The sequence below is a fragment of the Thermobia domestica genome, chromosome 15 (genome assembly GCF_964235325.1).
Source record: "Thermobia domestica chromosome 15, izTheDome1.hap1.1, whole genome shotgun sequence".
Classification (NCBI taxonomy): domain Eukaryota; kingdom Metazoa; phylum Arthropoda; class Insecta; order Zygentoma; family Lepismatidae; genus Thermobia; species Thermobia domestica.
The window spans coordinates 12,346,645-12,362,503 of record NC_137468.1 but is presented as its reverse complement, the minus strand read 5'-3'; the positions used below and the strand labels follow the sequence as shown (position 1 = coordinate 12,362,503).

General features: G+C 37.0%; 1 protein-coding gene across 1 annotated transcript in view; it reads right to left on the bottom strand.

Annotated features, from left to right (window-relative positions):
* The window catches only part of LOC145672078 (neuronal synaptobrevin-like), an 89,231-nt gene that overhangs the window by 38,838 nt on the left and 34,534 nt on the right, over positions 1–15,859 (bottom strand). Inside the window, exons 2-3 of the mRNA XM_081741330.1 lie at positions 6,913–7,111; positions 1,923–2,001 (exon numbers count right to left, since the gene is read on the bottom strand). Of these exons, the coding sequence (XP_081597456.1) occupies positions 1,923–2,001; positions 6,913–7,111 (278 nt within the window). The remainder of the gene's footprint in view (positions 1–1,922; positions 2,002–6,912; positions 7,112–15,859) is intronic.

Sequence of the window (15,859 nt, the reverse complement as noted above, 5' to 3'; positions counted from 1 at the left end):
GTAGTGACACTGCTAAATGTTAGCCACATCTCCTATCAACAGGGGATACTTTCTGCCCCCAAACTTAAAATAGCAACTTTATGAGACACATTAACGTGAAAGTTTCTCAAAAAATCTAGTGTCTGAAGTGAACAGTACATGGGATAAGACTAACAGCTATTTTTTTTATTATACTATCATCTAGTAGTGACACTGCTAAATGTTAGCCACATCTCCTACCAACAGGGGGCACTTTCTGCCCCCAAACTTAAAACAGCAACTTTATGAGACACATTAACGTGAAACTTTCTCAAAAAATCTAGTGTCCGAAGTGAACAGTACATAGGATAAGACTAACAGCTATTTTTTTTATTATACTGTCATCTAGTAGTAATACTGCTAAATGTCAGCCACATCTCCTACCAACAGGGGGTACTTTCTGTTCCCAAACTTAAACTAGCAACCTTATGAGACACATTAACGTGAAAGTTTCTCAAAAAATCTAGTGTCTGAAGTGAACAGTACATGGGATAAGACTAACAGCTATTTTTTTTATTATACTGTCATCTAGTAGTGATACTGCTAAATGTCAGCCACATCTCCTACCAACAGGGGGCACTTTCTGCCCCCAAACTTAAAACAGCAACTTTATGAGACACATTAACGTGAAACTTTCTCAAAAAATCTAGTGTCCGAAGTGAACAGTACATGGGATGACTAACAGCTATTTTTTTATTATACTGTCATCTAGTAGTGATACTGCTAAATGTCAGCCACATCTCCTACCAACAGGGGGTACTTTCTGTTCCCAAACTTAAACTAGCAACCTTATGAGACACATTAACGTGAAAGTTTCTCAAAAAATCTAGTGTCTGAAGTGAACAGTACATGGGATAAGACTAACAGCTATTTTTTTTATTATACTGTCATCTAGTAGTGATACTGCTAAATGTCAGCCACATCTCCTACCAACAGAGGTACTTCTGTTCCCAAACTTAAAATAGCAACTTTATGTGACACATTAACGTGAAACTTTCTCAAAAAATCTAGTGTCTGAAATGAACAGTACATGGGATGACTAACAGCTATTTTTTTATTATACTGTCATCTAGTAGTGATACTGCTAAATGTCAGCCACATCTCCTACCAACAGGGGGTACTTTCTGTTCCCAAACTTAAAATATCAACTTTATGAGACACATTAACGTGAAACTTTCTCAAAAAATCTAGTGTCTGAAGTGAACAGTACATGGAATGACTAACAGCTATTTTTTTTATTATACTGTCATCTAGTAGTGATACTGCTAAATGTCAGCCACATCTCCTACCAACAGGGGATACTTTCTGTTCCCAAACTTAAAATAGCAACCTTATGAGACACATTAACGTGAAACTTTCTCAAAAAATCTAGTGTCTGAAGTGAACAGTACATGGGATAAGACTAACAGCTATTTTTTTTATTATACTGTCATCTAGTAGTAATACTGCTAAATGTCAGCCACATCTACCAACAGGGGGTACTTTCTGTTCCCAAACTTAAAATAGCAACTTTATGAGACACATTAACATGAAACTTTCTCAAAAAATCTAGTGTCTGAAGTGAACAGTACATGGAATAAGGCTAACAGTCAAATGCAGAAAAGGCGATTATACTGTCTTATACTGCCATGTCAGTCACATGCCCTACTAACAGGGGGGGTACTTTGTGCATACCAATTTAAAATAGCAAATTTATGAGACATACTAACGTTCAATTTGCCACCATAAGATATCCGCTTTAGCTAAATATGATTAGCAATAACATATATGCACAATTTTAAAGAAACGATTACAAGAGTAATTATTTAAAAAAATACTGTGGTGGGTACAAAGTACCCCCTCAACGTTGGTAGTGCGGTGTTTATAAATTTAAAAAAAAGACAATTAAAAATATCCATAATTACCTGCTCTTTCATCTAATTCAGCCAATTTTGAGTCTCTCTCCAATACCTTTTCGACATTAGTTATCATAATCTCTTTCACCTATAAAACAAAGAAAAGAAAAGGTAAAAATAATGTTTTCATAGATTATGGAAGATAGATACACTTGTATATCTGCTCATGCAATCATTCAGAAATAGATTCTTCTAATAAAAATTTGTTTCCCTAATAATTACAAAACTGACGGACAGACTTCAGTAGTTTTCGCTAAATTAATAGTAAATTCAAATTAATAAATATTTAATTAAATAAGTATCTCATTTATTTAGATGCTCAAATTCTATTCAATATTAATATTTCATTCCGACATCTATCTTTCTTCTGATGAATTTATCTTGTACAAATACGGATTTTTTTTTCAAAAGTTCAGATCTTTCCGATGAAACCAAGAGCCTGAAGCTAACTATTGAGTTTGAATGAAATTATTTTTGGAGCACTACATTTTTCAGCATATAAGACGCATGCTATTATGTGTATTAAATTTTGAGGCTAAAATATTTTCAGTGCAAGATTTTAAGGATTTTTAAAAAATATATAAAGTGATATTTTTAACAATGAACATATGTGGAGTTATACAGGGTGATTTTTTAAAACTCTTGGATTTCATTGGGGTCTAGAATTTCTAACTGAAGCCCAATTTTCATGTGGTTTGAGGCAAATAATCAAGGAAAGATGGGAGATTTATGGATCTATGTTACTAACTGGTCTAAATTAATCCCGGATAATATCGGCCATGCCTCAAGAAATATAGCAAATATTTGCTAGTGTATCTCTAACAATTGGAATGAAGTGCAGTGTGGTGCAGATTGTGGAGATTTGAGTTTTCTCCATTAGACGACATACCTCGACAAGGTTAACAGGAAACTGGTCCATTGTATTGGGAATTGTAGTTGTGTACAGTAGTGTGCTATAGTGTGATTGTGATCAAGACACAGTGAGAATGGTGTACTCTTTGGAGTAACATGTGTTTATCGTTAAAAGCTTTGGGGGAACGAAATCTGTTGTTGCTATGCAAAGAGCATTTAGAAACAAATTTGTCTCACGTTCTGCCACAGACAGGAACACAATATTGTCGCTAGTGAATAAACTGGAAGAAACAGGATTTCTTCTGAATGAAACAGGAAAGCTTCGGATCTCGCAGGCGGATATTGTATAAGATGCCAGTTATGTACTTCTTAAATCGCCCAAGAAATCTCTCCGTCACCCAAGGAATATTTTTTACGTTTACAGTTGTTACCACTAACACTTAGTTTGTGTTCTGTAATTCCACTTCAAGAAACCAAAACCTCATTCCAATTGTAAAGTACACTGATGAATATTTTCTGATTTTCTTGAAGCAAGGCCGATATTACCCGCGATAAATTTAAACTAGTAAACAAAGTCCCATAAATCTCCCATCCTTCCTTCATCATTTGCCACAAATCTCATGAAAATCGGACTTAAGTTAGACATTCTAGACCCAAATAAAATCCATAAGTTTTAAAAAATCACCCTGTATTTGCTTAATTCAATGTAGAGTATGTTCTTTGCTACTGAATCTAGGAATATCTATAGCGCAGACTAAGTTTCTCATCTTTGAGTACTATATCTGTAAGTTAAATCTCGTAAGAACTAAATTGCTCATTTCTGAATAGTAACTCTTTATATTAAGCTTGCTTTTTTTTTAGCAGTACGTTACTAAACTATTGCACTGTAAGGATTACATTTCTCATTTTGAACAGTACATCTCTAAGCTTAAATCTTTTAAGGATCAAGTTTGTCAGTTTTTAGCAGTATTTTTGTATTTGTCTTGTAAAACTAAATTTCTCACTTTTGAGCAGTACGTCTCCAAGCTAGGTTGCGTAAGAACAAACTACGTACGTTATAACAATTTAACATTATGTTTATTTTGTAGTCCATCTTACATTAGACTTAAAACGTTTTATTACAAAAATCAAAATCATTCGAAAATTCTGTATTTCCCATTCGAAAATTTCCTAATCTTTTACTCTCTCAATTGTCTGTATCTGTACATTTAATAATGTCTGCATTGTCTCTGAATCAGGAGATCTCTACTCAGACAGGTTCCATTTTATTCTCATCATATGATCTTTTGAATATATCGATATCAGTTAACTGAATAAAATTTTCATTATAGTTCAAGTTTAGAATAATTTGGATTTTTTATTTATTACATTATTGGCTCCTCTGTACTAATATTTAATTATTAAGATTTGTTCTATTGACTTATTAATTAATTAATATTTCAGTTGCTTTATTGGTTCTTAAGTTGTTTATAATGCAGTTCTTTGTTCTAAATAAGGAAACCACTCTAGTACAAGTTCTCTTCTTGAACAATACTTTCTTTCTTAATTAGGAAGATCACTAATCCTTCCATATTCAATACTCCAAAAGCAAATATAAAAATATTATTAAGAAATCCACCAGAGGGCGTGACATTGAAGGCACAAGGAAGAACTTACAGAACCTTTGACGTAACGAATCGTTACAAATCTCTCAACAACTAAAGTATAAAGGTTTATTTGTTTTTCTCAAGATTCGAATTCATTGGTACTAGAAACAGCTCTATGTGAAATACAAGCGTGCCTCTCAATGTCTTCAAAAACAATACAGAGTTTGGCAGAAAAATGTATACACTTTTTGTCATCCTGTTTCAGGATACTGACACTGACAATTGTTCTAAAATTTAAGTATGATGTAGTACGGTTTTTCGTCCAACAGATGTCGGCACTGTCAATTGTTTTCAGTTAAAATTATGTTGTAATACGGTTTTTCGCTCAACAGATGTCGGTATTGTCAGCACGAGTTAGATAAGAAAATGACATGAGCAAGCTTGACGCTCGAGTAGCGTAAGTACGTTTTGAAGTGTTTTATCAGGTTTGAGAAGTGCAGCGTCAATTGAGAGGGGAGTTTGGTACCAGGGCCGTATCCACGGGGAAGCTAGGGTGGGCCGGCCCCCTCTAAATTTTCACTTCCCTCCCTAAAATTTTCACGGTAGGCTTGAAAATTAACTATAATATGGTTGGGTCGCCCCCCCCCCTACATTTTTGGGCCGGCTACCGGTCTGTTTGGTATTGAACCATCAAGCCGAACCAAACCAACTGTGAAAGATGATGTGTATCAAAGTAAGCCGCGGACGCTCGTGAACCTTCGCCAGAAGATTACAGAGGCATGTGCATCGGTTTACATTGATACATAACCGCTCGTCGTTAGGTGTTGAGCCACCAACGGCCAACATTTTGAACATGTAATGTAAACATATGCTTACTTGAAGGTTTGTAACACATGTTTGAACAATAATTAAATGTAATTAAGAAGTATGATACATAGCATTTTTCTTAAACAATGTATACATTTTTCTGGCGGACTCTAATGGACAGGATCAGGCCCGCAACCAGAGGGGGCTAGAGGACCTGGCCCTCTAAACTTTTCACGGCCTTTGATGTCCAGACCTCAATACAAAATTCTATTATTAATTCAAAAACACAATTTAGATATTTGTAAGAGAATTTTTGATGACTTGGCCCCCCCTAACATATTCATGGCCCCAGCCAAATCTCTGGCTGGTTACGGGTCTGGACAGGATACGCACATCAGCATGCACAAAGGATTTCTGGTGATTAAAAATACGTGTATATTTCATAATTGTATGTAGCAAAGTTATGTGTAATAACGTTTGTAAAACATGATCACATATACAGTATTAATATTTAGGTTAAAATTTTCAGTAGAAACTTCTCGGTGAAAAGTAGGGACACTTTAATTTAGTTGTAGGGACTTAGTCAAAATATAGTTGGCAACACTGGATTAATGCCTTTATGGAATAAAATAATGTTGACACCAAGGATCTTATAAAATAGAGGATCTTCCCTTACAACAAAATCTTGAACCCATACGTCACAGTTTTCTCACCCCTACTCTGCCCACTCCGCCCAATAGAATCGCAATGTTTTGAGCCAACAATCATGGCGGAAACGAAAGTAGCTAATCAGACGATAGCAGAAACGAGAGTAGCCAATCAGACGCGCCGATGCTCGGTTGCTTTTTGGCTTCACCAATTTAATAGGATGAAGATACATATGGGCAGATCCTCTATTTATAACATCCTTGGTTGACACGGTTTTCGCTTCTCTCTCTTTTTTTTAAGTTGTATTATGAGAAAATATGAAAATATTCTGTGGAATTCAAGGAACAGCCTGAAAAATACAAAATACTACTTTTCTTATTTATACTGATTTCTCTGTATAACAAACATTGTTTGACACGGGTGAATTCGGGTTATATGTCTGCGCCATTTTGGTTACGGCTCCAGTCGTAACCACGTCTTTTTTAGGGCAAACCAATTATTGTTTAATACAATTTCATTACTTTATAACCATTTCTAGTGTAGTAGTCGACATGGCTAACAAGGCTGCGACAAACATTTAAAACCGTAAATGTGGTTATTATAAGAGAAGACAAGACAAGATAGAAAATATCTTATCTTCGTTCCGTACTGCTTTAATTTAAGTAAGTGTGAGTGTGAGCGAGTTGAGGGTGAGGGTGAGGGTGAGGGTGTCAACAATATTTGAGTGTGAGGTCAAGTGAGTGTCAGTGTGTGGGTGTTGATTAAGGGTGAGAGCAAGTTAGTGTTGAGTATGAGAGCCGATTGAGGGTGAGGGCGGGTGAGTGTGGGTGAGGGTTAGGAAAAATGCCCATCTCTGCAAGGAACAGTATTACGTACAGTTAAAACTAGTGTATATTTTAGTTAATCAATTACAGTATATTGTTGAAGGAATAATGCACAATGTGCGTGACTAAGAGATTATTACGTTAAAAAAAGAAGAAAAAAGAAAACAAGTCTAGAATTGTTGACCTCGGGAATATATTCATAACGCAACTAAGTTCATGACTCATTTTGATCCCTTGTCTTTAATCAATAACTCGGATCGAAAGAAAGAAAAGACTTTGTACCTGATCTACTTGTGCTTGCGTGGCTTGTAATCGTTTCGTTGCGGCCGCTCGTTGATTTTCAGCGATAATCCTTTGCATTTCAGCAATATTTTGCTGACGTTTCCGAACCTCCTCATCTTCTTCAGCTGTCGTGCCTCCAGGGGCAGCTGCAGGCGCAGCGCCCCCCGCGGGGGCTGCTTCTTTATTTTCACCTTCCGACCTGTAGTAGAAAAAAAAAACAGTAATTAGTAAGAATTCATAATCACTTAAAAATATTGTGCTATGATAGCCAAATCACTTATGCACCAACAGATAAGTCTAGTTATTTCGTTACTTCCGCTGACAAAGAAACTCCAAAATTTCAAAATTTGCATTTTCGGTTTCAAGCAGTGTGGTTACCAAGTAAAGAAAGCATAGTCCAGTATATAATTCGTATTTACAGTAATTTCATGCTACACGGTTTCTCTTCTTTGATCTGCATATTACTTTAAAGTTTCTTATTTCGGAAATTTAAACAAAAAATACACTCTTTTCTATCGTTATAATTTTTCTAGCTATACAAAACAATCACAATAAGTTCCATATATGTAGTGAATTTCTTTGGAAACCACTGGAAAAATATTATGCCGGAAGTACTGAGATGTACGTCATGTTTGAGAATCCGTTGTCAGTTCTACATGTAGCACATTTCTTTGGAATCCACAGGAAACAAGTTAGCTTACGTTCCTTTGGCGTGACACACCCAAGTTCAGTTCCTGGCGGAACTCCTGTGGTTAGGATCCGATATTAAGCTGTAGGTTCACTTTTCATATAGCTTCGCTGCTGACAGGGATGCTAACAAAATTAACCAACCAGAGGCGGATTTTGAAGGTAAAACCTGGAGGGCAGCCAGAGCGCACACTATGATAGGTATATCATGAGTTTACTATAAACTTTCAAAAATATATAAATAATAGCTAAAATTATTTTTGTCACTCAAAAACTGGGGGGCCTAGGCCCTCCAGCCCCTGGCTAGATCCGCTACTGCAACCAACCCACAGAAAACAAATTATGCTGGAAGTAGAAGGGAAAGTGTGTCATAATTGACCCATCTGTTGTAAGTTCTATATGTAGCACATTTCTAAAACAAAGGATGGCGGAAGTATGTCATGTTTGAGCTATTTCTTGTAAGTTCTATATGTAGCATATTTTTATTTGGAACCCAACAGAAAAAAGGATGTCTTAAGTACTGGGGAAAGTACGTCTAATCTAACCCAACCGCTATAAGTTCTATTTCTTCGGAACCCACCGGAATCAAATGATGCTAAAAGTACTGGGGAAATTCATCGTGATTGATCCATAAGTTGCAAGTTTCATAGGTAGCGCAATTTCTTTGAAGCCCAGCGGGAACAAATTGTACCGGAAATACGTCATGCTTGGCTCATTCGTAGTACAAAAAGTAGACCCTTGAAATTTTGGGAGGACGAAAAATGATACAATTAACCCTTTTCCGACTGAATTATATTTTTCTTATAATTTCATATGATAGTAAATTGATACCAAATTGAGGGTACATTGCGTCGTATGAGAACCAAAGAAACGTAACTCCAAAAATAGAATTTTTGTTTGCTTGGATCACGAACATAATTCTGGAAGTACCACTTGGTGTTATTTGAGTGTTATTGAAGTTGACTTTGTTATTGACTTATCTGCTATGTAATAATGTGTTTTCCATCTTATTGAAACAACATTAGTTTGGAAAAAACAACTTTCTTTGCTCCCTCTGTAAACCTACGAAAATGGAGTTACGCCCCTCTGGTTCTTATAGAACGATTAGACTATATATATATATATATATATATATATATATATATATATATATATATATATATATATATATATAAATGGCTTCTATTGTTACTCATCAATGTTGAGGGAAAAGGGTACTCAGGACTCCCGTCAGGCGGAAAGGCTTCGACATTATAACACACACAGGAGAAATAATCTATGGACAACGAAAATGGGACTTACAAGGTACATTCGCGAAGTGTCCCCTCGGGATTCATATAAAACTGATTTAAATGCAAAGTTCTCCATGGCTCACTGTGTATTGTACTAATTTTAGCGGCCCATACGGGTAATTTGCATATTTATATAATTTGCATAAATATATTATATAATTTGCATAATATTATATAATTTTGCATATATATAATTTGCATATCTTCTTTCAACGATATAATTTTCTGAGAACTTTATGTATTTAGAAACATCCGCCATCTTCTTTGGCCGCAGTCGACATTGCAACTCAGCAGAAACCCCTCTGCAGCAAGAATCGTGTAGCTATGAGCGCATTCCCCTTCGCTCCATCTACACCCACAGAGTACGAACGGACTGCCAGATAGGACCAATTGCCTCTAGAAAAATCGGTTTCTTCAGATTGAGCGAAGAGTAAAGGAAAGTTATACGAGTAATAACAGCGCATTTTGAGGTCTCTGGAGCCTCGATCCCTAGTGGTTTGCGTCAAAGCAACTCAAATTTTGTGTTTTACAGTATTTTGCAAGAATCGGAATAGCTCTATAATTACTTGTTTAATTATTTGCGTTACATTGCGAAGGCTTGTACAGACTGAACCTCCTTCATCGACTAATCGCCTATTTCAACGTTCTTTATTGCTCGCACAACTTCCATTTACTCTGATGAGTAGGGTTGGGTTACAACCTATCCAAAGCACAGGCGTAACTAGAGGGAAACTAGGCTCCCTAGTATTTACTCATTATTCTAAAGAGGGAGAGCTATTATTATTATTATTATTATTATTATTATTATTATTATTATTATTATTATTATTATTATTATTAATGTACATATATTAGAAACGGTTAATGGTAGCCCAGTATATGCAGGGGTAAAACTGAGGGGGTACGCGGGGAGATGCCGTGCCTCCACCTCGAAAAAATGTGTACGGCGTCCCCCCAGTTCCTAAAAATTTACAATGAAAAAGGATAGGCAGAGGGAACGGCGTGACGTCATGCTGCTATCTACCCTTCCTCTACTTTTTCAAATCCACTTTTTACCCCTGAGTATACACCACTGGTCTAACACTATATTAATCTGGTAAGTTGCACTTTTTCTTTTAGGTGTTTCCATTACATTGATCACTATCTGTATCTGTTCCAGGTAAAGTATTATTGTATACTATTTGCTCATCAGTCTTGTCAATATAATTCCACATACTGTGTACAGAAGAAGAACGTAACCTCTCGTTTTAATCAGGAATTCTGTAATTTTTATGCCTAGAAGGCAAAAGGCAAATATGGATAGCAGAAGAAGGTGGATAATAATTCTCTCTGGCTACAGCTCCCAAGGTAAACGAATGACTAACAAGCTCGCTTCCGATGAATGTAGTCCGAGAGATGATTATGAGATCCAATTAATGTCGAAAGGAAGAGGTTTCAACCAGTCAGACATTAACAATTTCAATGTTACTCGCGGATCACTGAGCTCTACTGCAACATTGTTCACTCTTTTTATCGAGTTCTCGCGCTAAATGCTCAACTCACTGAAAGAATATGGGCCACGGTAAGGATTTCTGCCTGGTCTAGAGTAACGTATAATATAAAACTATACAAACGAAAATGCAATTCAAAACAAACGATTTATCCTGAAATGTTATACCATCTAGCAACTTTTCCTTGCTGTGCGGAATGCGGTTTTATAGGAAAAAAGTCAAAACAACTGATTTAAATTGAGACGAAATTCTGATCTGCAATTTTGCTTTACGTTCTTGTGCAATACCCCGGCCGTAATGGCTCAGTGGTGGAACATTCACTTCTGGTGCATGGAGCCCTTGGTTCAATCCCAGCTCGCGCAAAGTGAGCTTTGTAGTGGACAAACACCATGTGCGTGAGTTTTCTCTGGGTTCTCCCGTTTCCTTCCACTTTCTTCATTCCACTATTTCATTAATTTCTCATCTCTGGACCCGGGTTTGATTCCCGGCGGAAGCTCATGTGGTTCGGATTCCAAGTTGATCGGTAGGTCCACGTCTCATCTAGCCTTGCTGCTGAACGTGACGTTACACTCAAAATCAACTCAACTCAGTTTCTCATCTCATCGTTTCGTTTAGCCTAGCTGGCATAGGTGTGGGACGTAAAACTTTCATTTTATTTTATTGTGCAATACCAAGATCATTAGGGCCGAAGTCTGCTTCGTAAAGTGGGATCTGAATCTGTGCTAAATTTTGTATCGGAGACTTTTATTTCGACCAAATTTTAGAAATACAAACATACGCACAGATACCGAGCAAGCTGTCCCGAGCCAGTGGAACATCTATTCCCCTGGCCTTTGTTTACTTTCTTTGTCAACATTGAGGTTACAGTTTAAAGTGGGATCTCAACTACCTTAGTGCGTTCGATGCTCTCCCGCCAGAAATCAAACTCAGGACCCCGTGCACCAAAAGCAGGAGCCCTAGCCTCTAGACTAGCAAGGAAGATTAAAGTATAAATGTAAATGAGACTTGAAACTTAGTTTTCTATAACTAAATATTAATCTTAATTTAAAAAATATGAATTTATTATCTCTTCCATCGATAGGGTTCCCCATGAAACGTGACAAGACAAAGCTCTTCCAGTGGAAACAGATACACTTTCCCAGACGAGGCCACTTTCTTTTATGACACGTTTTAGAGACGAGACAGCCTCAACTGTTTGTCTTTGAAAGAGTCCCTATTCACAAATTTAAAATTTGGGTTTACTGTTTTAACAAAAAATAAATCTAGTGTCTCATATTTAGGGCATCGATATGTGTCTCGATTTAGTCAAGATAGTCTCGCATTTACATCATCTGCCTCTTAAAAATACTTCAAAACTCCAAATGTCCCAGGTTTGCCTTTTCCAAAACATAAGTTAATGTCATTCGAGCGATATTTGAAAAATTCATCTTTTATTAGTTACAGATACTCAGCTACTAGAAATAATTTAGTCTCTGTCATTAACTTTTAATAAACGTCCACGTATTACTTAATTAAATCTAATATTACAGCAAAAAATAAGTCCATAACTATGAGTATATTGTAAATTTTCATAGGGTCTTGCGATTTTTTAAACTGAAAAATCTGAGTCCTAGGCGTAACTCACAACTCTTAATGAGTTGAGACAGGTGGTGTAATCCTGTAACTCACCTCTCTCTCTTATAAGTATGGTAAGATTAACCTCTAGTGTGAAGGTTGAACTTACATGATGGTCTGAGCGCAAATCCCGGGGAGATGAGGGGGACATGTCCCCTTCAATCTGGGAACTAGGAGGGACTGTTCCCCCAATAATCTGATTAGAAGTGTGTTTTTTTTTTGGGGGGGGGAATATGATGATTTGTGTCCGATTGCCACAAAGGAAATTGAGATGAAATTGATGTACCCCCCCCCCCAGAATAAGCCTCAAATCTTCCCGCCTACTAATATTAAAGACAACTCTGCTCCCTGATCCTCCACATGATTGTTTTTCAACTTCACATATCTATTTTCAGCATCGCTTAAACAATGAGATTATGGGAACGTTCTTACTCCTTCCTCCCAATGTTGAAGACAGATTTGCGCCGTTGGTCTGAGCACCCATTTTGGATTCAAGTCTCGGTCAAGCGCGCACCCACAAAGTTTTGTTGTAAGGGGCAAGCTTTGGGGGTCCAATACTAGAATCCACTATGTCTATGCAGTATTGAATGAGTATTATTTTGTACCCGAAAAGACGATAAGTAGCCCCTAATTGTAACATACAAGTAATAGAAATTGAAACTGAAACACCTGCACAAATCGCATAGAATGTTCGCGGGGTTCAAAAGAGCCACCTACTAGTTTACATCGTACATTTGAGCAATGAATCACTTGTGCGGATCCTTGGTGTTACTCCAATAGAACGTCAAATCGTGTGTGTAGAGCCGTACAATGGCGAACATATCTGACTTTAAAAGAGGGCAGATCATAGGAGGCGCGTTCAGTAGGTACATCTGTGTCCAAAACTGCAATACTATGTGACGTCTCACAAACAATAGTATCCAAGGTGATGTGTGCATGTGAAAAGGAAGGACAAACCATATAGAGGAGGAAAACCTGCAGGGGGAGACGGAAGTTGTCTGAAAGGGGTGTCACGAAATTGACTGGGATTGTTGCACGAAAACGGAATTAAGTTGAGTTGATTTTAGTTTAGCGTCCCTTTCAGCAGCGAGGCTATATGAGACGTGGACCTACTGATTAACGTGGAATCCGAACCACATAAGCTCCCGCCGGGAATCGAACTCGGGTCTCCCACGCCAAAGGCGCGTACGCTAATCGCTTAGCCACGGAGGAGCTCTGCACGGAAACGGAAAACCACCAGAGGTGGCTTTAGGATTTTAATTTTTGGTTGGCCCGCTCCCTCGCTTATGGATACATATGCAGATTTGATTGATTAATGACAGTAGGAAATATTACTTTTACAGTAGTGGTTGATGCTATTTGTTAAATAATTATCTACCATTGATGTAAGTAGTGAAAACTATATTTACTCTTTATTGTATCTTTAGCGTTTATATATTTTTCAAAATTTTTGAGTACGCCCGTGCCTACCCGCTAAAGCCGTCACTGGAAACCATCACATCGGCAATCACCACAAAATTGAATACACACCTCACAGAACCTGTGTGCACGAAAACAGTCCGTGGATACCTGCATAAGGCCAACATCCATGGCAGGGTTGCGATATCGAAGCCTTTCATCAGTGTCACAAAAGCCGCAAAGTGGGTTCAATGGTGTCAGAAGCATAAAACCTGGACGTTGGATAGTGAGCTAAAACGTGTCATATTCTCGGATGAGTCTAGCTACACTGTTTTCCAAACACCAGGAGAGTATTCGTGTGGAGAAATCTCTCTCATGCATACAACCCAAATATCTTGGTATCCACAGTCAAACATGGAGGAGGATCCGTGATGGTTTGGGTGCAATATTGTTACAGACTTTGGGCCCACTAATTGTCCTAGAGAGTCGTGTTATTGCCGAAGACTATAGGACCATTCTGGAAGATCATTTACATCCTATCGTTCGAACACTATTACCGGACGGTGGTATAGTGTTCCAGGGTGATAACTACCCCATTAACACTGCTAAATTTGTCACAAATTGGTTCGATAAGCATGATAGTCAGGTTAAACATCTGCCATGGCCCGCTCAACCACCAGATCTGAACATTATTGAGCCAGTATGAGGTTTGTTAGAGGATCGAGTGAACTTGTCACTGTACTTCAAGAGAAATGGCTGACAATCTCCCTGCAAAAGGTACAGGATCTTTATTAATTCTTCCCACATTGTGTTGGTGCTGAACCGACGCCCAATATCTTATTAAACACAAAGTATGGATTTTTACCAGATGTTTCAGTTTCAATATCCACTACCTGTACTCCAACCTATATTTTCAGAAAAAAAAATATAAAGCTAGATAGTTTTTATAAGAGTACAGATGATATAATATAAGATAAAATTTTCATGCTACATCAATCATTTCCCTGTTAAACTAGAATAAACTAGGATAATTATTTACATAAGTGTACACATGTATGTTGAGTTAGGAAGTTTTTGAGGACGCGGACCCGATGGACTCCCCCATGGATGCGCTCCTGGTCCTGATCATAGTTCGAATTCCACGTGAATATTAGGTTCTGCCTTTCGCAACCTAGGTGTTGATTAAAAACACATTTTAAAAATAATAAATTCAATAAATATTTGTTAGCGACTTTTTAATTAGACAGAAGATCTGAATCAAAAATTCGTCGCGTGGGGAACACGAAAGTTCTCATTATTTTACAGAGAATAGAGATATGACTTAAAGTAAAGAAAATACAGACACTCCCGAGGGAAAATTTTCTGCCTACCTCACTGTGTTATAAAAACACACTTTGTAGTTGATTATTTTTTAATTTCCTTGAGAAATCTTACAGACTAAAGGGAGCAACAAATGAACAAAAAATACCAATTTAGAAAGCTTATCTTTCCTCACAGCAAGATCGCGTTTTCGAGCAAAGTGAAGTTTTATTTTGTCATATTTCTTTTTAAAAAAAATAAAAAGGGAAAAAAGAAAAAGAAGTATGTGCTACACGACATATTGATCTGAAAAGCGCTTATCTTAAGCAACCACTGCCATCTCGCCTTCACCAAAACGTCACGTGTAATTTTCTCTTGCTCATGTCAATGAGAGTGGAAAAAAGTAAAAAGAAAAAAAGAGAAAAATTGAAGCGCATATATTTTTCTAGTTCATTTCGTCCTCATTTTGTCGCTTTTCATACGAAAGTTGAAACATGATAAGGTGGTCAGGGCTTTATGACGCAATGATAGATTTTTTTTTTAACAGTCGGTGCCACACCCTTTACGGTGTGAGAACAAAGCATTTGTCTTTTTAGTCCTTCACAGAATTGGAATTTTAAAAAAATTAATAGGTACATTAAACATTATTTTTAATATCACATTTTTAGGTTGAATCTAAATGAAAATACGTTAGGGTGGGGTGGGTTAAGGATGTGAGGTAGAAATAGAATAGAAAGGCTGCAGCAATCACTGAGAATATTTTTTCACCAATATCTTGGTATCCTACTGTCAATCTCATCTTTAATCAGGTCGCAGTTTGCCTTGTTGTTTAGTTCTTGCAAATATTTCAAGCCTGACTTGAATACCAAAACGTCAACTATGTAAATTAAATGGATTAAGTCATAGAGACAAGCTTAAAGCTTATTTTATTCTGCCAGACAAACACGTGAATTTTCAGGCAAGAAAATGTAAAAATCAACATTTTATATAACAGGATGCTCTGTATTAACTGTAGCATCACTCGTTCTACTTCGACAACACAGGCGTCAAAGTATTGTTGTAATTAATTTCAAGGATCTTATAAAATAGAGGATCTGCCGATATGTATCTTCATCTTATTAAATTAATGAAGCCAAAAAAACAACGAAGCATCGGCAATTCTGATTG